Source organism: Podarcis muralis, chromosome 4 (assembly GCF_964188315.1).
Source record: "Podarcis muralis chromosome 4, rPodMur119.hap1.1, whole genome shotgun sequence".
Classification (NCBI taxonomy): Eukaryota; Metazoa; Chordata; class Lepidosauria; order Squamata; family Lacertidae; genus Podarcis; species Podarcis muralis.
In genome coordinates this window covers 74328311-74351879 of record NC_135658.1, presented here as the reverse complement: position 1 = coordinate 74351879, position 23569 = coordinate 74328311, and the positions used below count along the sequence as shown (strand labels likewise).

The following is a 23569-nucleotide window of genomic DNA, read 5'->3' as shown; positions in this document are numbered from 1 at the left end:
TTCCCTCCAACATCTCTCTGATGAAAATAGGGACATAATAATAATAATAATAATAATAATAATAATAATAATAATAATAATTTGGGAAGCTTCCAACATATATAAAAACACAATAAAACATTAAACATTAAAAAACTTCCTTAGTCAGGGCTGCCTTCAGATGTCTTCTAAAGGTTGTATAGTTACTTATCTCCTTGGCTCATGGGTTGCATAACTCCATACCCTCCAACATTTATCTGATGAAAATAGGAACATCCAAAGGAAAAGCGGGACATTCTGGGATCAAATCAGAAACCAGGATGGCTTCTGGAAATCTGGGGCTGTCCCTGGAAAATAGGGACTCTTGGCGGGTCTGCAAGCTCAGCTTTTTGGCAACATTTTCTTCAGTATTGAGACATTTACCTCAGATTGAAATTCAGATCCAGCATGGAATGATGCCTCTATTCAGGCTGGCTCTGGGCATTACATATATTCAGGCACCTAGCTTGTTTATCAGTTATAAAAATTGTCACCAGATACTTTTTTTAAAAATAATAATAATCAATCAATTATGTTAATTTGAAAAACCTGAGGGTAGGCTAGGGAGAGGGAATAGCTTTATTATTGCCATGGGTGGGGGGCTAGCCAATTAGCACTCTTGCACAGCCAGTTTCCGCTGGAAACAGGAAGCACTGCTTGGACCTGAGCTCAGTTCTTTTAAGAAGAGTTTACATATGTCAAAAAAGAGAGAAAACGCAGTTCCATTGGAAGCCCAGTCCTCAGGCTGTATAAAGCCTATTAGGGAGAGCAGGGATGGGGAACCTGTAGTTTGTCATATAATAATAATAATAATAATAATAATAATAATAATAATAATTTTTTATTTATACCCCATTCTCCCCAGCCAAGGCTGGGCTCAGGGCGGCTAACAAGCAATAATAAAAATAAGTTGAATGAATACAACTTAAAAATTAAATTACAACATTAAAATATTGAAACATTAAAATATTAAAATGTAGCCTCATCGCAGGAGGAGAAAGGAAAAGAAAAAAGAAAGAGGAGGAGGGAATCAAATTGGCTCCAAGCCAAAGGCCAGGCAGAACAACTCTGTCTTACAGGCCCTGTGGAAAGAAATCAGATCCTGCAGGGCCCTGGTCTCATGAGGCAGAGCGTTCCACCAGGCCGGAGCCAGTGTTGAGAAGGCCCTGGCTCTGGTTGAAGCTAATCTAACTTCCTTAGGGCTCGGGACCACTAGCATGTTGCTATTTATGGACCTTGAGGGTCTCCGTGGGGCATACCGGGAGAGGCGGTCCCATAGGTATCTATGTGTTGCATTGCAGCAACCACCAGTCCTGCCTTAGGCATCCTTTAACCTATACTGGAAATGGATGGAAGAGGTTGCATTATTCCAATGAATATGTTGCAAGATGACAAGGGTCAAAAAGGGCTTTTGATTCCTGCATTACAGGGTTTGGACTAGATAATAATGATTTTATTATTTGTACCCCACACATCTGACTGGGTTCTCCCAGCCCTTTGAGGTCCCTTCCATCACTACAATTCTATGTTTTGAAGAAGAAAAGGGGCTCTTTTTAATGATTCTGGCAGTTTATCTTCATGGCTGCATGCTGTTCAACCCAGGAACAATATTAATTCTAGAGCCCAGCTTGATAGCTAACTCTAGTGGAAGAGTTGCAGAATACTCTGGCGCTGAACCAAGCCCTTGAGGCTGCAGAGTCCACATGGCTTGTCAGAGCACATCCTGCCACCGCATGTCGAATGTGCAATCCTAAACGACATGAGCAATCCTTAAAGACATCTGTGGGAATTTTGCCACGACTTTTCATGGCGCTAAGATCTGACCCGGTGGGAGCTGGTAGAAGTTACAGCTCAACAACAACAAATGTTCCGGATGAAACCAAAACCTGACAACAAATGTCCTCAACAGGCTTGATCTCCTTTGAAGTGTTTCTTTCCAAATCGCCAAGTTCTTCTTCTGAGTTCATCCAAAGCTGCAACATGACCTCTTTCAATTCTGGGGAAATTCCAAACTGTCTCCAGTTCCTCACAGATACTATGGAGAATCTACACCTTAGCACTTCTGAATCACCAAGGATGTAGTCCTATGCATGCTTACTTAGGAGTAAGCCCCACTGAATATAGCGGCACTTACTTATGAGTAAGCACACATAGGATCACACTGTCAGTCTTTTATGCTAAATCACATATTTATTTTCATTCGGTGGTCTGTTTTACTGTGTTTCCCTCCTTAAAATGCCTTTACCCATTCTCAGCCCTCAAACAAGATAGGATTAAAAACAAAATAATAACCATGCATCAAAGATAAGACAGGACCTGAATTCATTTCCATCACTGAAAATTTTCATCACTGATCTCAAGCTGCTGAGTGAGGTCATCTCAGGAGCTGGAGCAAGGAGGTCCATCAGTATGCTGATGACATCCAAATCTGCTTCTCATTTACATCTCTATTAGGTGAGACACTGGAAGTGCTGAACTGGTGTCAGGGAGCAGTAATTGACTGGATAAGTGCCAATAACTGAAAGCTCAGTCCTAGCAAGATGGAGAGGCTGTTGGTGGGTGGGACATTCACCCAGATAGATGTTTAGGCTGCTCAGTATGGGCTTCCACTCCCCATTAAGTCAGGTGGTGCTGTGGTCTAAACCACTGAGCCTCTTGAGCTTGTCGATCGGAAGGTCGGTGGTTCGAATCCTCGCGATGGGGTGAGCTCCTGTTGCTCTGTTCCAGCTCCTGCCAACCTAGCAGTTCGAAAGCACACCAGTGCTAGTAGATAAATAGGTACCGCTACAGTGGGAAGGTAAACAGTTTCTCCTTGCACTCTGGCTTCAGTCATGGTGTTCCATTGTGCCATAAGCAGTTTAGTCATGCTGGCCACATGACCCAGAAAGCTGTCTGTGGACAAATGCCGGCTCCCTCAGTCTGAAAGCAAGAGCACCACAACCCCATAGTTGGTTTTGACTGGACTTAACCCTCCAGGAATCCTTTACTTTTATACCTTAGTCAGGTCTGGGGAACCTTTTAGGTTTGGGGAAGGGCAGATATTTATCCCCCCACACCTGTGGGCCAACTTTGACACACTCCCTGCAGGATTGAACCCTGAACCTCCACCCTTCAGCTGACAGTTGGGTGTAGCTGCTGCTGCTAATGATACCATTTTTGTATATTTTAGAACTTTATTGGTATCTTTATTTTAAATTTAATGCAGAAATAGTTCAATTTGGTTGTGTACTTTTTATTGTTTATTACTATTTTTGTTATATTATGTAATTTTTTTCCTGTTGTAAGCCGCCTTGGGCTGGTATTTAACTATGGAATGTATGCATTTATGTACCTCTAGCACAAGTCCCAAAGGGACGCGGGTGGCGCTGTGGGTAAAACCTCAGCGCCTAGGACTTGCGGATCGCATGGTCGGCGGTTCGAATCCCCGCGGCGGGGTGAGCTCCCGTTGTTCGGTCCCAGCTCCTGCCCACCTAGCAGTTCGAAAGCACCCTTAAGTGCAAGTAGATAAATAGGTACCGCTTTATAGCGGGAAGGTAAACGGCGTTTCCGTGTGCTGTGCTGGTGCTGGTTCGCCAGAACAGCTTCGTCACGCTGGCCACGTGACCCGGAAGTGTCTGCGGACAGCGCTGGCCCCCGGCCTCTAGAGTGAGATGAGCGCACAACCCTAGAGTCTGTCAAGACTGGCCCGTACGGGCAGGGGTACCTTTACCTTTACCTTTAGCACAAGTCCCACAATTTCCCTAGCATATTATATCTTCTTTCAAGGGTCATAGTTGGTAGAGCACGAGACTCTGAAACTCAGGGTTGTGGGTTTGAGCCCCATGTTCAGCAAAAGATTCCTGCATTGCAGAGGGTTGGACTAGATGACCCTTGTCACTGCAACTGCAACTCTCACTGCAAATGGCCCAGACTTTAAACGAAGAATTGTACCCTCACCGACGGAAGAGAGGAAAACATCTTTGCAACATAGATCTTCATTTATTTCTTATTTTGTCACAATACATAAACTGCTATGGTTGAAATATTTAAGAAATGGAGGAAGGAGGGCCACACCTGTAAATTTTCAATATTGCTGTGTCCTTGGCAGTGTAACATCGTCCATACGGGGTTTTTGTTTCTGATGGATTTCCTAGCTCTTTGGTTCCATGCAGACATCCCTTGCTCCCTCCCCCAACGAAACTCAATGGGGGATGCCCAATTTTTATTAAGTCAGTGTAGGATTTCCCCTGCCTTGGATGGTTGAACCAATGGTGACCACATTCACTTGTTGGTACAAATCCAACAGCTGCCACCTGGTACATAACAGGAGCCCATAACAGAAGAGAAGCAAATAAAAAAAACCCAAAACATATTGCATTTGTATAAAATGAGATGAAAAATAAATACATATATGGATTTTTTTCTTTGTATATAAAGCTTTTCTTTTCAACATGTTGTGCTTAAACATCCTTTCAAAATAAAACTATGTACCTTGACTTTCTGTTCCAGCATTGGAAACAGAGCAATACTATACTCTTGTGCAAATAGAAACTACAGTCGTAACTTGGATCCCGAACGCCTTGGTACTCGGACGTTTTGGCTCCTGAACGCTACAAACCCAGAAGTGAGTGTTATGGTTTGTGAACGCTCTTTGGAACCCGAACGTCCTATGGAGCTTCTGTGGCTTCCGATTGGCCACAGGAGCTTCTTGCAGCCAATCAGAAGTCGCACTTTGGTTTCCAAACTTTTTGGAAGTTGAACGGACTTCCGGAACGCATTCCATTCAACTTCCAAGGTACGACTGTATGCGCTACAACACCTATGTCATAAACAAGTGGACTCAAGAGGTTCTGTATGGAAGAAGCTACCGGACGCTTTCCCCCCTTCTTCCTGGAAACAGGTTGAGGCCTGCTCTGCCGAGCCTTTGAGGTCCTGAGAACCGCAGCCGCCGGGAGCTGCATTGTCCCACCTTCCATTTTGTAAACTGCTCGATAACCACGGCAGTTCTCTCTCAATGCCGTTGAACAATGAAGTCGATGTGATCCAGTTCAACAAGCTGAAGTCCGCCTGGTCTGCTGTCGAGTTCCTTTGGAATGTCTCATCTAGTAAGTTCGGCTCCAGCTCTGAAGTGCCTTTGTGAAAACCCAAAGGTGTTTCTTCTTGACTGTGAGCCGACAGAAAACACCCGTCCCCCTCATATAGCTGAGCACCAAGAGGGGGAGCAGGGGGGTTTAACCCTGTGGTGGGTATGGTCTTTGGTTGTTTAGCTTGTTCTTTCCCTTGCTGAGATAACCTGGAGGGACTGTTTTGGCAACAAGCTTTTAAAGAGTCGCCGACGAGGGAATGCGGGGTTTCGGGAGAGTAATGAGCACAGGTGTATTTGTGGGGACCGGCCTCCTTCTTGGTGTGCCATCTGTTTAAAAGCTGGTTGCGAGCATCTGGGGGCATCTTGGACAACTGGCGGCCGAGCTGAAGCTGGGTGGGGAACACCGTCCCTTGAAGGGTTCTGTACAGGAACCTGCCAGGGAGATGAAAAGGGCCACAGGACCAAATAAGTCAAAGAACTGAGAAAAGCGAATGTACCAAAAGAAGATGGTCTCAAGTACACTTTGTCTGAACGGTGCTGGTGGGATGCTCGGCTAGAATGCCATTTGAGGAAAGGTTTCTCCTTTGAGAGAATGGAGAAGGTGAGACCCTTCCTCCATCAACTACTTTCTGGTGTTCCCGTCTCTGTCATCGTAATACTAGGGAGAAATGGCTGGGCACTTTTCAATGCACTCCTGGTTCTGAATGGGGTAACTGTGCCCCTGAAGGACCAGGTGCGCAGCCGGAGAGTCATTTTGGACTCACAGGTGTCCATGGAGGCACAGGTCAGTTCTGTGTCCAGGGCAACTGTCCTACCCGTGGACTGTCTCATCAGAGTGGTGCATGCTCTAGTTATCTCCTGCTTGGACTACTGCAATGCGTTCTACATGGGGCTACCTTTGAAGGTGACCCGGAAACTATATCTAATCCAGAATGCGGCAGCCAGAATGGGAATGGCCACCGAGACCATATTACACCGGCCCTGAAAGACCTACATTGGCTCCCAGTATGTTTCCAAGCTCAATTCAAAGTGTTGGTGCTGACCTTTAAAGTCCTAAACGGCCTCAGCTCAGTATACCTGAAGGAGCGTCTCCACCCCCATCGTTCAGCCCGGACACTAAGGTCCAGCGCCGAGGGCCTTCTGGCGGTTCCCTCATTGTTAGGTTACAGGGAACCAGGCAGAGGGCCTTCTTGGTAGTGGAGGCAGTGGGCATGACCCAATCTCTCCCCATAGTTCATTTCTATTATACAGTGGTACCTTGGTTCTCGAACGACTTATGTGTCAAACGAATTGGCTTCTGAACGCCACAAACCCGGAAGTAAGTGTTCCGGTTTGTGAACCTTTTTCAGAAGCCGAACGCCCAATGCTGCTTCTGCTTGAGTGCAGGAAGCTCCTGCAGCCAATTGGAAGCCACGCCTTGGTTTTCAAACTGTTTCAGGAGTTGAATGGACTCCTGGAACAGATTAAGTTCGAGAACCAAGGTACCACTGTACATAAGAATCTGCACACATCTCTTAAAACATATTAACGCATAGTGTCTTTTGTTATGTGAATTTAGGTAGGGTTTTTATTTATCTGTTCACAAATCTGCTTTGTTGTGATCTATTTGATATTCATTTCATATATTTGTTATGGCCAACGGCTAAAAACAAAACAAAACTATTGATTCATTTGGGCTTGACAGCTCTAGGACACATTTTGATTATTTCTGCATATGCACATGCCTGCAGCTTAGCAATATCTTCACAAAAGAATGAAAACGAGGTCTGTCCACTAACAAATATACAGAAGAAGAAGGGGAAAAAATACTTTACCTCGGAAGCAGAGCAACAGCAGGTGTTATGAAGCAAGTCAGATAAAACATAGGATCTCCCATCAGCTTTTCCATGGTCCAGTAGGGATTGGATGGAGGGTAACATATTGGGCAAGACGCGTTGTAAAGGAGAGCAACAATGAAGAACAAAACAACGCTGAAGACACAAGATGACAAATGCAGCCAAGTCTAAAAAGAGAAACATTCTCAAAATTAATGTGCAATTCCGGAATGCCGAACAACATGGCTGCACTCACATGTCATGATAAACCATGGTTTGCTGTACACAGGGAAATTGTGTCTGGTCCTCTCCTCCTAGCTTGCACTTAGAGCAGGCAATAGGCAAACCTGGCCCTCCAGATGTTTTGGGACTACAACTCCCACCATCCCTAGCTAACAGACCAGTGGTCAGGGATGATGGGAGTTGTAGTCCCAAAACATCTGGAGGGCCGAATTTGCCTATGCCTGACTTAGAGGAAACACACCCTGTCTTAGCAATTATATCTGATCATGGTTTGCTGGAATGAAACAAACCATAATTCCTGCTCTGAATGCAACACTAAGCCATGGATTGCGATTAGTTTCCTTCATATACAGGGTGAAAAGGAGTTGGGAGGTTATAAATTTGATGCGATGGAAATTAGGACATGAGAAGCTGCCTTTTTTATCTATCTCTGGGCTTTTGTTACCATTGACCATGGTATCCTCATGAAACAGTTCCAGGGAACAGAACTTGGGGATACAGTGGTGCCTCGGTTCTCAAACGTAATCCATTCCAGAAGCCTGTCTGGCTTCTGAAATGTTTGAAAACTGAGGCACGGCTTCTCATTGGTTGCAAGAGCTTCTTGCACTTAGCGGAAGCCGCATCACACGTTCGTGTTCCAAAAAACGTTCGAAAACGGAAGCATTTACTTCCGGGTTTTTGGCGTTCGGGAGCCAAAACGTACGACTCAGTTCAGGAATCTGTACTGTGTATCACTACAGATTGTAAACAATATACAATAGCTCCGCAAAACTTGATGGGAATTTGTTTTCCCAATTCCTAATTCCAACCCAGCAATATGTTACCCGCCAATGTAGCTGCCGCAGTAGCACTGAAATAGCTTCAGGATGTTTTAACGGGAAGCGATTCATAAATGGAATAAATAGCACCAACACACAAAACTGTGGTCCTAGAAACCAATGGCTCGCAGCAAGAGAGTTTTATGACTGCTCCATTTGGAAGGTTCTTATCCCTCAAAAATGAATAGGCAGTTAGTCCCAGAAGAGGGAAAATAATAACTGAAGGAAGGAACAGATAAAATTGGAACGAACCATAAAAGAAGACCCAAGAGGGTGTGTTTGTGTGAGGGGAGGAATACTGGTGACAAGTTTATACTACAACCTAGACAGCTGCTTCAGGCTTGGCCAGGCAAATACTAGCAAGCAACAAAGATTTTTCCTCACTGAACAGCAGAGGTTCCCTGTCTGTCTACCCTCCCATTCCACACCACAATCAGATGATAATAAAATAGTTCATTCCTTCCCACATTTGGGATAATTCTGTTTCGTTTATACACACATAAATATGCACAACCGGAGCAGATTGGGTGTTGCTCAATAAACTCAAATGTTTGAGATCTACCCTTAAAGGGGTAAAAAGAGAGCTATAACCACCAATTGGCCTGTGTAAGGCAAATGAAGAAGTGGCGACAGTGGTCATTAGGAAGTATGCTGATATCATCACTATTTCTCCTTAACAAATGAACAGGAGTTCAAGCATTGGTTACTAGAAGATTAAATGACTGCAGTGTGCTCTGTGGGGCTTCCTTTGATCTGGAAGCTGCAGCGAGTGCAGAATGCTGCGGCACAATTGCCGGCAGGACCCGGTCGGGATATAACACCTCTTCTCAGAGACCCGGACTGATTTGCTGCTTATTTGCTACCAAATTCAAGGTGTTACTATTAGCATATACGTAAAGCCAGTTCAGTTAGGACCGGTTCACTTGCAATATTGCCATACCCTGTGTATCCCCACTTGATTGCTTTGAATGCCTTTTACAGGCACCACTTAGTACTCAGTCTGCATTTGAAAGAAATGGATCTTTTAGTGTGGCGGCTCCCATACTCTGGAACTCCCTGCCTGCTGACATCACTACAGGGGGTCAGACTAGATGGCCCTTGGGTTCCCTTCCAGTTCTATGATTTTCTGACCAGGCAGGTGCCGAGCCTCTTGGGCTTGCTGATCAGAAGGTTGGCGGTTTGAATCCCCGTGACGAAGTGAGCTCCCATTGCTCTGTTCTAGCTCCTGCCAACCTAGCAGTTCGAAAGCACGCCACTGCAAGTAGATAAATAGGTACCGCTGTGGCGGGAAGGTAAATGGCGTTTCTGTGCACTCTGGTATCCGTCACTGTGTTCTGTTGTGTCGGAAGCGGTTTAGTTATGCTGGCCACATGACCCGGAAAGCTGTCTGTGGACAAACACCAGCTCCCTCGGCCTGAAAGCGAGATGAGCGCTGCAACCCCAAGTCACCTTTGACTGGACTTAACTGTCCAGGGGTCCTTTACCTTTACCTTTAGGGCACCTGCTAGAAACATTCTTATTTAGGCAAGTCCACCCAGACATGCAGAGTGCTGACCTTTGTTTTAATCTATCTTTGAGTTTATTGTTGTTTCTAATTATTTCTTTTAATGTTCCAAACGGTTTTTCCACTGATTATATTTTTTAATTTATTGTTTTATCCTTTTCGTAAACCGCTTTGAGGTTTCCTTACAAACAAGCGATGTATAAATCTTGCAAAAACAAACAAACAAACAAACAAACAAACAAACAAAAAACATTACATTGGCAGAAGTCAATCCCAGCCGTACCTGAAGATGCTTTCTGCCTGCAAAACTGAATGCTTCAAAAGGATGGCAGTTGGATAAGCCAGCTGTTTGAACTGGGCCTGTTCTGTGTGAGATGCAGAAATATTTGCTCAAGGTCAAGAAGAAAGTCCCCAAGAAAGAACCTGGCAGCTGACCTGCTCTCCTCTTGTGAATGTACAGAAAGCATTCTAGTCAGGGGAAAATTCAATGCAGCGTTATTTAAATGGAACATATAAAATTGCTACACTACAGTCTCAAGCCGCTCTCTGTTCGAGCTGCTAATAAAACCAGCGAAATAGAGAGACCCTGGAAGATGCGTAGCAAGAGTGACAGGTAAGGCAAAGAGAGCAGACTGCTATGCTGTGCTTGGGTAGGCAACTTACCCAGGTTCTGGTTTCAATAGCCAAATGCAATATTATGGTGAAGAGAGCGATGGTGGTGACTGGAGTTCCCCAGGAGAATATGTCCACATCTGAATCATAATACGTCTGAAAACATAAAATGGGGATTAGACAAATTTGGTTGTTTAAAAAAGATCCAAAAAATAAACATGATCAATGTACAGTGGTACTTCGGGTTACATACGCTTCAGGTTACAGACTCCGCTAACCCAGAAATTGTGCTTCAGGTTAAGAAATTTGCTTCGGGATGAGAACAGAAATCGTGCTCCGGCGGCGCAGCGGCAGCAGAAGGCCCCATTAGCTAAAGTGGTGCTTCAGGTTAAGAACAGTTTCAGGTTAAGAACGGACCTCTGGAACGAATTAAGTTCTTAACCCGAGGTACCACTGTATTTGAAAAGCTCACTCTATGTCAATTTTATTAAATCTCCAAAAATATTTCCAATTGTTTATTGTCATATACCATATTTTTTAAAAAACCACAAAGTTTCTTCTTCCTCCTTTCCTGATGAGTTTTTTTATTATTATTATTATTATTATTATTATTATTATTATTATTATTATTATTATTATTAACTGTTTTACCACACTTATGCTTTTATTATCTAAACTTCACTTTCTGTCAGGACGCTGTCAGTGGCTCCTGGCTGGTTGCCCAGGAAAGTATAAAGACAAGGAAACGTTTCTTACAGTCCTTTTTTATTTCAAACTTTACAGAGAGAGGCTATAGAACCTAGCCTCTTGGATAATGGCATTGCCCTAAGTGAATCTCCATGCCCCCTTCTCTCCCACTTCCTCATTCAACATCTCCTCTAAGGGTGCCACTAAGTGGCCTGTGTCTTTGAGCTCTTTGCTCTCTTACTTTTAAGGCCTGCCAGGTTCTCGGAGATGGAGGGTCTGGAATGCTTTCTAGTGACAACATGTCAGCCAGATGTTGCTCTGGCTATCCCATGATTTCCCAACTTCCCCCCTCATCTGCCTCTGAGCTGTGACCTCCCTCAAACCCCTGTTGTAAATCTATACTGTCTGCCTCTTCCTCCTCCCTGGAAGGGTCAGGATGGGGAGGCGGTCTCCCCCACTCTTTCTCCTCCTCTGTCCAGTCCCTGACACTATCGTTAGTTCTTTCAGTAACCCACTGCTTAAATTTCAAATACTGCCCGCAACTTCATGTATGGGTGATGCTTTGATAGACAATCCATCCATGGTCTCCATTCTTCCTTGAACCCTTTGTTATTATGTCATCTTAATTTGGCAAACTAAGAGGACAACATATTTGAAAAGTTGAAGGCATTTTCACATGCCACACAGTGGCAAGCCTGAGATTGCCACCAAAGATGTGCTCCATAAGGAGCCCGGCCGAAGTCATGACTCCCAACATGTTATTTGCCACATTCACACATACATTCTGTCTCTAGGCATACACTTAAAGAACCCTCTTGCTGAAGCCCTTTTCAGTGGGTATTCTTGCTGGCATCAAGAGTTTTAAACTCCACAAGTCGAGCAGACTTCCTGCTGCAGAAGTTCATCTTCTGAGCACATGGGAACGCAATGAAGCCAGGGATGTGGGCAGAATGCGCTCTCCCAGCATGTGATGGTGAATGCAGCTAGCAGGAAGAGGGCAAGAGAAGACACACAGAGAGAGCTTCAGCATGTCTGCAACTGGTAACTTACGAAGTATGGGATGAAAAAGCAAACCAGGCTTTGGTAGAGAGCATCGATCATATTCATCCAAAACATATGTGGCTGGTACTCCTGCAATGGAAAAAAAGGGGGAAGCGAAAACTTTGAATCTGATAAGAAACAATTTGTATGTTTTTCTGTTTAAAAAAAATCAACTGCAAAAAGGCACAAAGCAGCTCAAGTTGTGGATTTCTGTCCCAGTCAAGTCCATCTAGAGATGCCCGTGTAAGTTTCTGAGATCATGTCCACATACAAGCTCTGAGGGCTTCAGTTAAAAAGTGACCATTACAAGATCTCCAATTCTTCTCTGCCTCAGATTAAGTTCTGAGCTTATCCCCCAACCGAGCCTAAAGCCCACCTTCCCTCTTACATCAGCTCATCAGCCCCCACCTCCAAAAGCCTCTTTTTCTTCCTACAACTTATCCCTACTCAGCCTCCAGCCTGCCCAACATTCCCCTCAAAGAGCTACTGTACTCCTTGGGAGGAAAAAGGCCTTGAGTCTTCATGACAATCATGTGGCTGCACCACACAAGGAGTCATGCTGTCTCTTCTGCCCCCTGGCTGGGGTTGATAGGGAAGTGGGGAGGGGGAGGGATTAGGGGAGGCTGGGTAACTGGTGAAAGTCTGATTGGCTCAGACGTAATCCTTCCCACTAATCTTATTGGAAGTGAATCATCTTATTTTCCAAGCCAGCCTGTCATGGGATGAGCTTGAACGTATTCACTTCCATCTATAGCCCTCCAGATATTCCTACAATGCACAACCTTTGAAGCTACACTTTTTACCTCTTGCCTCCTGATCTGGCCTGACCATCAGGTTCCTAAACATGACTCTACTTTTGTTCAAGACTGCATCAACTCGCCAAAGGAAGTGTTGGATCCAGACTAAGTGAACTGGAAGACAAGCCATGAGCCCCATGGATTTTAATGGGAACCAGATTTCAATGGGAACAAGGTTCAGCTGACTTAATCTGGATCCAGCTCATTATCTTTAAAGATGAAGTTTCATAGGTACTGGGGCTGGGGAATGGGGTGTTCATGACTCTTCACCTACCTTTACATTGTGCTTTCCTGCTCTTGAATTCTACAAACGACGTCCTTATCCCAACCTAATCTGGCTCCTTAGCATTCCTCTTCAGAGGAACCCACAAGATATTTCACTCTTGCCTGTATTCTCCAAACAGCTTTTCTTGGGAAAAGGTCACACGGTGTTTTATACAGAGAACTCTCTGACAGGCTGTGCTCTTTACACAGCTCAAGCAATTTTTCAAACTTCCTTAGCAACGCTTATTATGACTTAAATGTTTAGTGAATGTCGACCGGCCAATCTCCCACTGCGAGATCTTAGGGACATAGAGGAAAGACAAGGTCCCCCAGCCCACCCCTTACCTCCATGTTCTGACCACTTTTGTAGAGCTGAGGCACAGCAATTAAGATATCTGCTGGTACGTCTTTATCAAGCACTCCAACTATCAGTTGGGGAAGGGATGAGAATAACAAGTTGAAGAAGATCAGGTACCACTGATCTATCATTGAAGACCCGGAAAACCCGCAGTAGAACTGGAACCAGAAGAGAAGAGCTACAAACATCTTTGACGGAAAAAAATAAAGGGGGGGGGGAGAACACACACATTAACCATATGCAACCTTTGGGACTTGCAAGCATAACATCACTCTATAACTTTTTGGATATATCAACTCTCTTTTTGTTCTGCCAGAAAAGAGGCCCCATCCCTGTGCCTGGACTTTCTTTGAACAAAAGGAAGAGAGCCAACTAAACAATGGTTCAACCTACTCAGGGAGGGAGAGAAACTGTATGCATATAGGTAGCAAAAATAATTTCTCACCCCCCCCCGTAAAGTGGTAACTCTGCAGGCAGATGTCCCAGGAACCACAATGGAAAAGGATTTAGATTACGAAAGAGTACACAGAGTTCTGCTACATTTGCAATAAGAAAATAAAAATAAAATAAACAGTGGCACTTTAAAACCTTCCATCCCAGCTTCTCCAAACCAGCCTATGTGTGGGTTGTGTAGAAGTTTAGAGACCGACAATGGGGCTGTGCAAAGCTCACGTCCCATGCAAATCCCACAAAGGCTGTCCAGTTCTCACCCAACCCTGACCTGATTTTAGATATCCTTTATGGTTGCTTTGGGTAGTTGAGTTCAAAGACAACACAAGTTATTAGAATCAGTTCTCCCTCCAGCAATGGTCATGTGGGAAGCTTCCTCTGAGACTCATGTCTCCTCTCCACTTCACCCCACCGAACCAACTGGGCAGGAAAACCGGGAACCAGATAAAGTCTTATCTGAACCCAAATCCTTCTACATCAGGGGTGAGAAACCTGGTGCCCTCCAGGAATTGCAGGACTACAACTCCAGTTGTCCCTGCCCATTGGCCATACTAGCTGGGGCTGATGGGAGATGGAGTCCAATGACACCCAGAGGGCCACAGGCCCCCCAACTCCTGCTCTATAACACTTGAATTGTTGCCATGCGTTTCTATTCTTCAGGTCCCCGCAACAGGCTTTTGATCTTTCACGAGGCTGGTGGCTTGTGATTTCAGAGTGAGCAGCTAAACACGACTGCTCCTAACGGCTGCAAACTCAGAACCCAAGCCCCCATTCTGTTGCACACATTTAAAGTGGGATCAGGACCATTGCAGCCATCCCTGTCCCTTTAGCAAGCTTGGGGTCAGCGTACTGAATATCATATGGCTTATCACATGCATAAACGCCAACATGCTGAGGGTGAAATTCTATGGATTATTTATTGTTGTTTTATTTACTGAATTTATATACCACTCTATACCTGGAGGTCTTGACTAGATGGAACCTGGATGGCCAATGTTTGGATGCTTGGCACACTAAGGGGGGGGGGGGTCCTCTGACCAGTGCAACTCCCACCCGACCCCAGTCCTATGCAGGAAACCAGCTGCACAATTTCTACAGAACTCCACATGCAGCTGCTGGGTGACCTTGGGCTAGTCACACTTCTTTGAAGTCTCTCAGCCCCACTCGCCTCCCAGAGTGTTTGTTGTGGGGGAGGAAGGGAAAGGAGAATGTTAGCCGCTTTGAGACTCCTTAAAGGGAGTGAAAGGTGGGATATCAAATCCAAACTCTTCTTCTACAGAAAACTGCTGATACTACAAGTGCTTCTGCTCTTGTATTATTCTGAGATGCTTATTACAAATAATTTATAATTACAGGGCATCTCAAATGTGCATTTCTGTGAGAGCATCTGCCGTGTTTCCATTTTTACAATGCGGGCTATACAAGCAAGAAATATAAAGGCTGCCCTGGTCAGATACTACTAGTGCAGTCGTCTTAACAATTTTCTCTGGAGTAGTTCTGTTGGCTTCAGAGATGCTAATCCAACGCAAACTTGTTTCAGCCTTTCTGCCTTAGGAATTCTCATTAAAAACAACAAGAAGAAGAACTATTGAAACTTGAATTGCTCTCTGAGGGATCTTCAGGACAAGACGATTCTGAAAGCTTTATGTTTAATTTATAGGCAGCCTCTGAGCAAACCATATCAGGAACTCATACAATAAATGCAAAAGTAAACTGCATGATTGTTTCCCCCCTCTCTTCCTCAAATCCAAATGTGTGCAAATTTCGGAGGCACCTGCTCTCTGGGCTGTAGGACTTCATACAGGTGATTAACAGGCTGAGACAGAGCCTGCAAAATCATTTTGTCAGCCCCATCTGCTGGAGGCTCAGTGCTTTTGGTGACCCCAGTATTCCAGGAATTATGTTAAGAGCAGTTCTTTTCAATTCCTGAGAGGCCAGGAATTTCATCATATTGTAATTCTTTATTGTAATTGACAACTGTAAACTGATTAATTATTATTTGCTAATACTATTATATTCTGATAGATTATTGAATATTGCCCTAACTTGCAATGCTGTGGATGATTCTGGCTGGTGGACCTTGAGGAGGAGATTTAGGCAAGCCTCAAGCCTGCCAACCCTGCTCCGTAACTTATCCCTAAGTAGCAAGTCTTATTCTTGTTATCAAATTTACACAGACTGATTCTTCGGCACGTGATTCCTGTCACACAGCAGGGTCTGCTATTCCTGTAAATGCCACCCATCTGCATTTTAACAAGTGCTGCCAGATGAAAACTCCTAAAATAAAGGGATAATGTGGAACTGTGGCATCTGCTCTCTCTACAGAAGGCTACGGAGCTGGGCTTCTGAAAGGGAGAACACCTACTACCCTGAAAGGCCTGCAGATGATAAATAACTACAGTATGTACACAACATCCCCTTGCCCACCAAGAGGCGTCGGGAGAATACGTTGTCTCCCATGCTGTCTGTCACTTTTTCTCTCCACTTGCCACATGACTAATTTGCAACCGACTGCTTCCCATTTCCCTTCACAAGATCCTAATCCCCAAACCCTGATCTTTCTCTCCTCCTCCATCTCTCCTTCTCCTTCCTCTTTTTTGATAGACATGCTGCGTCACCGTTCCTCTGTATGACTGCCTGGTGCACAGATTGTTCTCCTCAAGGTTTCACCATCACAAGCAACACGGCACCTCCTTCTCATGTTAACAATATGGCAAACCAAGGCTTAGTACAAAACAAGGAAATGTGCAGGCTCCTATGGAGGATACTGTGGCTGCTTTGCTAAGCCATGGTCTGGGTCCAGTCCAAACCTTGGCTCATGTTTCACCTCTCTCAAGGCATCCTGCAAGCTGCAAACCATAGGACAAAATCTCCTTTCCGGGAGCCTGCATGTTTGCTGATTTGTGCAAAGTTTGGCTTAACACAAGCATCTGGGCTGCTTATATGGAGTGCGACTGAACACATCTCTCATATACTTGGGTCCAAGCCATTTCGGCGACTATAGTTCAGAACCAGCAAAGTGAATTGCTCCTAGAAAGCTCTAGGATAGAATGGAGGAACCTGTGGTCCTGCAATATTAGATGGACTACAATCCCCATCATTCCTGACCATCAGCCATTCTGGCTGTGGCTGATGGGACTTGGAGAGCAACAATATCTGGAGGGCCATAGATTCCCCATCCCCACTATGTGAAGTCAACATAGATTCTGGAGCACCAGAGTAACATCCTTCTGTCCCCCCCTATTTTGGCAGGATGTGCTTTGCACCCTCTCCATTCATGGCAGAATATGGCTCCATATTCTGCCTCCAAAAGAAGTTTCTGTATGTTGTGCATGCAAGGTTCTGCAAGCACAAGTCACGATTAACAGGTCAAAGCAAAAATCAAAAGCGTCACCATCTTCTCAGCAGACGGCGTAAGTGAAAAGGCACCCCTAAGTACAATCCGGAAACATGTTCAGGCTACAAAGCTAACACACACTTACTGCATTTTTGTAGAAGAAATACAGCACCATGTTGGCGAGCCGTGAGTAACACCAATGGCCATGCACAAGCAAGAGTTTTTCCAAGTGCCGGAACTTTGGGATTGCGAAGTCACTTGCCATCACAGCCTTCAAGGCAAGAAGAGTTGACATTATCCTTCTGCAGATGTTATTTGAACATTTTTTTTTTAAAAAAACAATTTTAGGTGGAAACAAGCAGAAATCCACAGATACCCCTGAAATAACGCTGGGAACACAGATATTCACAAAAGGGAGGAAAGGCCCTCTGATCAGCTTACTAAAGTGCTCCAAGGCTGATTTGTCAATCTTTCAATATCTTATCACTCAAAGACTTATTCTTATGCAACTGACTCCACTGAGAACTGCTACGGTGGATGTCACTGGAACATTCATTGCTTGATATATTCTGCAGCGCTTCCCATTTCATTGGGATTTCTGGGCTCACAGGAAGTAAGGACACATGTGTTTATGTAAATGTAAGTGCAGTAGAACCCCAGAGCACATAGGTACACCATGGAATCCGCCCCTCACAAGTGGCAGTGATGTCCACCAATAAGAGGTTTTTAGTAAATTCACGGAGGACAAGGCCACCAATGAATACTAGGCACAATGTCCATGTTCCGCCTCCACTGTCAGGAGAGCGTGCTTCTGAATGTCAGTCACTGAGAATCACAAATGGGGAGGGCCCTGTTCTGCTCAGCTACTGCTTTTGGGCTTACCATAGGCATCTGGCTTGCTAGTGGGAGAACAGATGTTGGACTAGAGGGGCCACTGGCTAGACTCAGCAGACAGCTGCTAAGTTCTTATGTTCACTGCCCCACACCAGATCCCCAGGGGGAGTTAACTGCGCTCCAAGATGCTTCCAGATCCTCCATCCCTTCCATTTCTCTCTCTCTCTCTCAGTCATATTCCACTCACAGACTCTGATCACCCCCCTCCCCTACTGGAGGGGGAGATGGGGAAGATGACTGATCAGTTTCCCAAAGCTGGCGTTCACATTGGAGCAATGGTCCTTCTCTGACCCTTGGCACCTATTGGCATCAGCCAGCCAGCCACCCCAAGCAACGCGCCAGGAATCTGCCCGACAAATCGAAGGGGTGGCCAAGAATGGCTGGCCATGAACAATGCATTTAACTGGCTGTTTATAAATATTAGAAGACTGTCCGTTAGTTTTCCCATTTCTCTGTTCTTCAATCTTTCTACATAATGGAATGAAAATGCAAACGTGTTTACTTTAGTCTTTCCACAAAATTGCCTGACTGCATCCCCCCCCCCCCCTTTAGGTCTATTTCTGATCAGGGAGAGAGAGGAAAGCTATTTGAACGCACTGACAGACTCAATTTCCTTCCACATTTCATAGGAACAACGGCATGTGGCACAAACCACTATTTAATAATTCCCATTCATAAAACCAACACTTATGGAAGCCAAGACGATACTTGGTGATAAAATAAATATTTAGTGAGATGATGGGAAAAGCTGCTCTTTTCTCAAGATTTCTCTGCATTTTTGGCATCCGAGGCCTCTCTTGTGAGGTAAGCCTCCAAGAAAAGGTATAAACAAGCTCTTAGTTTTAGGTTTGTGGATGAGAAAACATGGCCCTTTACAGAACAAAATTACATCTCTGTGGTTAAAGGAAATAAAACCTGATGACTATGATATAAAGACTATGTTCTTTTTTTGCAGCCATTTTAATATCCCTTTTAGAACTTCACAACAGCTAAGTGAGGTAGATTAGGCTAGGAGTTACTGGCTGGCCCAAAGCAGAGCAGAGAATAAGCAAAAAACCCAATGGTGGATAAAGTATGTTTTTAAGGCAGAAAACTGCACATGCTCAGAGAATTTGTGTTGTTGCTTATCAAGGCTTGAGGTGTGTGTTTATTTCCAGCGTCTCCTCACTTCATCTTGCCAGTAAATGTTGTACCTTATATGGTCACAGATGTCCATTTCAGAATACAGTGGTACCTCAGGTTGCTTCAGGTTACATACACTTCAGGTTACAGACTCCGCTAACCCAGAAATAGTACCTCGGGTTAAGAACTTTGCTTCAGGATGAGAACAGAAATTGTGCTCCGGCGGTGCGGCAGCAGCTGCAAGAGGCCCCATTAGTTTCAGGTTAAGAACGGACCTCCGGAACGAATTAAGTACTTAACCCGAGGTACCACTGTATATTAACACATCATTTCCTAATTTTTTGCTGCTGCTATTTACTCACTGAATTCTTTGCATGGCTTAGGGTCAGCAATGGAGGAGAGCGAGTCTCTTCTGCCTTTAACAGTTGCGTGGCAACGAAACAGGGCAAGCCCTTTCCATGGTATAAATACAACCGTGAGACAAGCTTCACATTCTGTCTGTCAGACACCGCCTTACATTGTGTGGCCTCTGTTTGCTTTTGCGGGGGGGGGGGGGCACCTGCAAGAGTCTGAAGCTCCTCTCTACTTAAGGGGTCAGGAGTCATAAAGCAGTGCTACCAATCCCCCAAAATACCGTCATCTGGTTGTGCTCTTAGTTGTACAAAATTAATACAACTGTACTGAATGATGACTCTAGGAGACAGGAACAGACGTCAAGAGCAAAAGGCAGTAATTAAGGAAAAACAGAACATTCAAGGTACAGACATGCCTCAGGTTAAAGTCGCTTCAGGTTGAGCGTTTTCAGGTTACACTCTGTGGTGACCCGGAAGTAACGGAACACGTTACTTCCAGGTTTTGCTGCTCGCGCATGCGCAGATGCTCAGAATGACATCACGCGCATGCGCAGAAGTGGCGAATCGCGACCTGCACAGACGCAGGTTGCGTTCTGCTCTGGATGCGAACGGGGCTCCGGAACGGATCCCGTTCGTATCCAGAGGTACCACTGTACATGGCAATTGAGGGGGAAAATTAAGAGAACTATTTTTAAAGTATTTTAGATGTTTTACCGTTTTATAAAGGAAACTTAGCCGAAAGGTGAAGCTGCGCAAATGTAAGCTAAAGTACTGCTAAAGTAACTTTTGCAAAGCCCAGCTGGCCCACCTTGGGGCAGGCAGCTCACGAGACCTCGGAAATCTGCGGCGGCTGTCGCAAAGTGTCTTGCTGCAGCACAACGGGGGAACGAGATGCAAGTGGACATATGGAAAACATATGGACCCGACTCTTTCCCGGGGTGGCTTCTCGGTCTGCATACGGTACCTGCATGCCTTCTGGCCCCGAGATCCCCACACCAACATCAGCTACTTGGATCATACTGACGTCGTTTGCTCCGTCACCTGGTAACAATTGGGGTTGGGGAGGAGGGAGGGAGGGAGAAAGAGATGTCATTTGTTTTTAATTGAAGCAGACATGACCAGTGGCAAAAGAAGCAATGGAAAATCAAGGGGAAAGGAAAAAGGAACCAGGGCCATATTTAGCAGTGAAATGGCTACGTTGCTGTGGAATTAATTGCAAAGCCCAATCTAAATTGCTTGTGCAGACTGGACTTCACTAATTACATGCATAACCATCAAATGAAGTAGTATAAAGCAGAGCAGCACACCTGTTCTCCTTAGCAAATATGCCAGACAAACGAGAAAGGTAACCCTGTTCTTGGAAACAACAGTATGACTTTCTGCTGGGCTGGAGTGTAAAAGAAGCCCGGACTCCTATGTTTTAATAGTGGTGCATGAAAAACTGCACATGGTGAAATCCCCTCTTTTGCACAACTGTTAAAATGTGTAGGGACCCTGTCCTTTTTTCACTTGGCCACCCGTACCTGTAAAGTACTTGTCTAGTTGGAAGTACACATGGGAAGTAATATCAGGAAGGTGTGTGTTCTGCAAATTGATGTGCACCATGCAGTAACAGATGCAGACGTGCACCTAGAATGCTGATATTTTATTTTAAAGAGAGAACAAGTTTCTAGTCCCCTTGAGTTAGTTCTGTGAGAGCGCAATGTTTGGCTCTGATAATCTGATGCATCTGCATAGAAACAAATAGGATCAACCCGCTGAAGATCAGTGCTTTTTTTGGGTGGGGGGTATAGTTTATTATTATATCTAGAACAATATATTCGGTTCCACCCTATGGTTAAATGGGGGGAAATTGGTGCCATCCAAAATGCGCCATCTCTCAGTCATCGGTGAGTTTATTCAAATGTAAAGGGAGAGATGGAAAGCAAGGTCGCTCCATAGGCCCTGCTGAGAAACTGATTACTTTGGCTTTTCTTCTCCTTGAACTGTTTCCCCTCCAAGTGGGTTTGCTTGTTTTCCTCTTCCTTACAGATTCCCTTTTCCTTTTGTGTCATGTCTTTTAGATTGTAAGCCCAAGAAAAGGGGCTGCCTTCTTTTACTGCCTGCTGTTGCTCCCAGGCTGCCTGCTTTTACTCCCAAACAGCTGTGGGAGACTTTTTAGCTGGTGCGTGTGTGTGGAATGCTAGCAATAAATACATACGTTAATTAATCGCCGGTCAGCAAAGACGATTCTAATTGTGGAGACAGAAGAAAGCCAGAAATAATAGGCAAGCACAGGCTCTATTGAGCTTTATCTTTTAATAAGACTGTCAAAGCAGATGGACTTGTCCTTTTTCTCATTGTTCTGAAGCACTGCTGCTGACCTTATAGCATTATCTTTCTCAAAAATAATGCAAAACATGCTTCAGACCTTTGCTCCTCTATCTCCCCGCAATAATCATATACCTAAAAGGGTATTTTTTCGGGGGCAGAAGCGCTGAAGGGAAATGCATGCAAAAACAATCTCCATTGTCTGTTCCCTCTCTAAAGCTAAAGCAATTAGATTTGCGAGGATAGTGCTCTTTCTCGCAGAACCCAGGTTTCTCATTGCATTAGTCTGTGTAATTTTCAGATCTCTGCTCGTGAAGCCAAAGTGCAATTTATGCTAGTGGGTGTTGCTAGAGAACCCTGGCCCTTGAACATAAGCTATGGGGATCGGAGGGATGGCTGGTCGGAAAGAAAGCCTAGGCGCCCTCCCTGCTTCAGTCACAGTGCTGCAAACAGATGCCAGTCGGATATACGAAGCTGGAAAACTCTGCCCTGTTCTGTAAAGAAAACCCACTCAGGCCCAGCCCTGCCGTTAGGCAGAGTGAGCCTCAGGCAGCAGATGCTTGGGGGGGGGGGCAGATTCTAGGAGGGCGCCATCTTGTCCTTTGCCTCAGGCAGAAAATGCTCTGGGGACGCCTCATCTATGCACAAGAAATACCTCGCAGTTTTCGCCCTTCGAAAGGAATAACCATTCCCACAAGACTGGAGGGGAAATGCCTTCTTCCAGAACCTTCAGGATCATGCCAAGAATAGCGATCTAACGCACTCGGCGACTAATACTTGGTGGGGAAGTAGTGGAAAAACAAAAGAGTTTTCCTCAGTTCCAGAGGCTGAAAGGCAGGCTGAGATTGATGAGAGAGCACCAAATGTTCCCAAGGAAATCATACTTTTTTGTGGTTTCTCCCTGATGAATTACAGAGACATGCCAACAGCACCCTGGTGTGAAATAAGGATTGGGAGAGGGAGAGGGAATCTTGAATAAGAACTTTCCAAAATGTCTAATGAAACACAGTTTGGGACCCCACACTAAGGGGTGGGAGTTAAAGACTCCAATTCCTTTTGGCAAAGGAGGGAGGGGAAGGGTTGTTACGCCTACGTGGCCCCCATCCTGCTCTGCCTTCTGCAAGATAGGAGATAAGCACCCACCCTCCTCCTTCCTCCTTCCCTGAACAGGAAGCAGTGAGATGGTAAGGGCAGGACTTTGGGTCAGGTGTCCAGTGTCCTGCCAAGCAGTGTGGGCAGCAGGATTCCCCAATACAACAGGGCTAGCTTCTTGCCAAGGACGCGGGTGGCGTTGTGGGTTAAACCACAGAGCCTAGGACTTGCGAACAGAAGGTCAGCGGTTCGAATCCCCACAACAGGGTGAGCTCCTGTTGCTCGGTCCCTGCTCCTGCCAACCTAGGAGTTCGAAAGCACGTCAAAGTGCAAGTAGATAAATAGGTACCGCTCCGGCGGGAAGGTAAATGGAGTTTCCGTGCGCTGCTCTGGTTCACCAGAAGCGGCTTAGTCATGCTGGCCACATGACCCAGAAGCTGTACGCCGGCTCCCTCGGCCAATAAAGCGAGATGAGCGCTGCAACCCCAGAGTTGGCCACGACTGGACCTAATAGTCAGGGGTCTCTTTACCTAGCTTCTTGCCATGTTCTGAACTTCGCAAAGGAAAATGTACTACCACCTCAAGTGGGGAGGGTGCCGGAGACCAGTAAGTCCAAAATGGCTCAGGAAGGTCTAGAATTAATGCAATCGATTTCAATTTTGTATGACCCACCCTCCCACCAACCCCCAAATTGGCAAATATCATTTCCCCACAAAAGCTGCATTCTCCGTTTTAATCTGTCTGCCATCTCCTTCATATCTTGTTGTCCTTCGCAAGTGCCCTAAAAGCT

At 45.2% G+C, this 23569-nt stretch overlaps 1 protein-coding gene across 1 annotated transcript in view; it reads right to left on the bottom strand.

The window, feature by feature from the left end:
• Window positions 1–3976: 3976 nt before the first annotated feature.
• Window positions 3977–23569, bottom strand: part of ATP10A (ATPase phospholipid transporting 10A (putative)) — a 32266-nt gene continuing 12673 nt past the window's right edge. Inside the window, exons 8-14 of the mRNA XM_077927569.1 lie at window positions 20342–20418; window positions 17154–17279; window positions 13209–13409; window positions 11812–11892; window positions 10126–10230; window positions 6898–7085; window positions 3977–5515 (exon numbers count right to left, since the gene is read on the bottom strand). Of these exons, the coding sequence (XP_077783695.1) occupies window positions 4822–5515; window positions 6898–7085; window positions 10126–10230; window positions 11812–11892; window positions 13209–13409; window positions 17154–17279; window positions 20342–20418 (1472 nt within the window). The 3' untranslated portion in view covers window positions 3977–4821. The remainder of the gene's footprint in view (window positions 5516–6897; window positions 7086–10125; window positions 10231–11811; window positions 11893–13208; window positions 13410–17153; window positions 17280–20341; window positions 20419–23569) is intronic.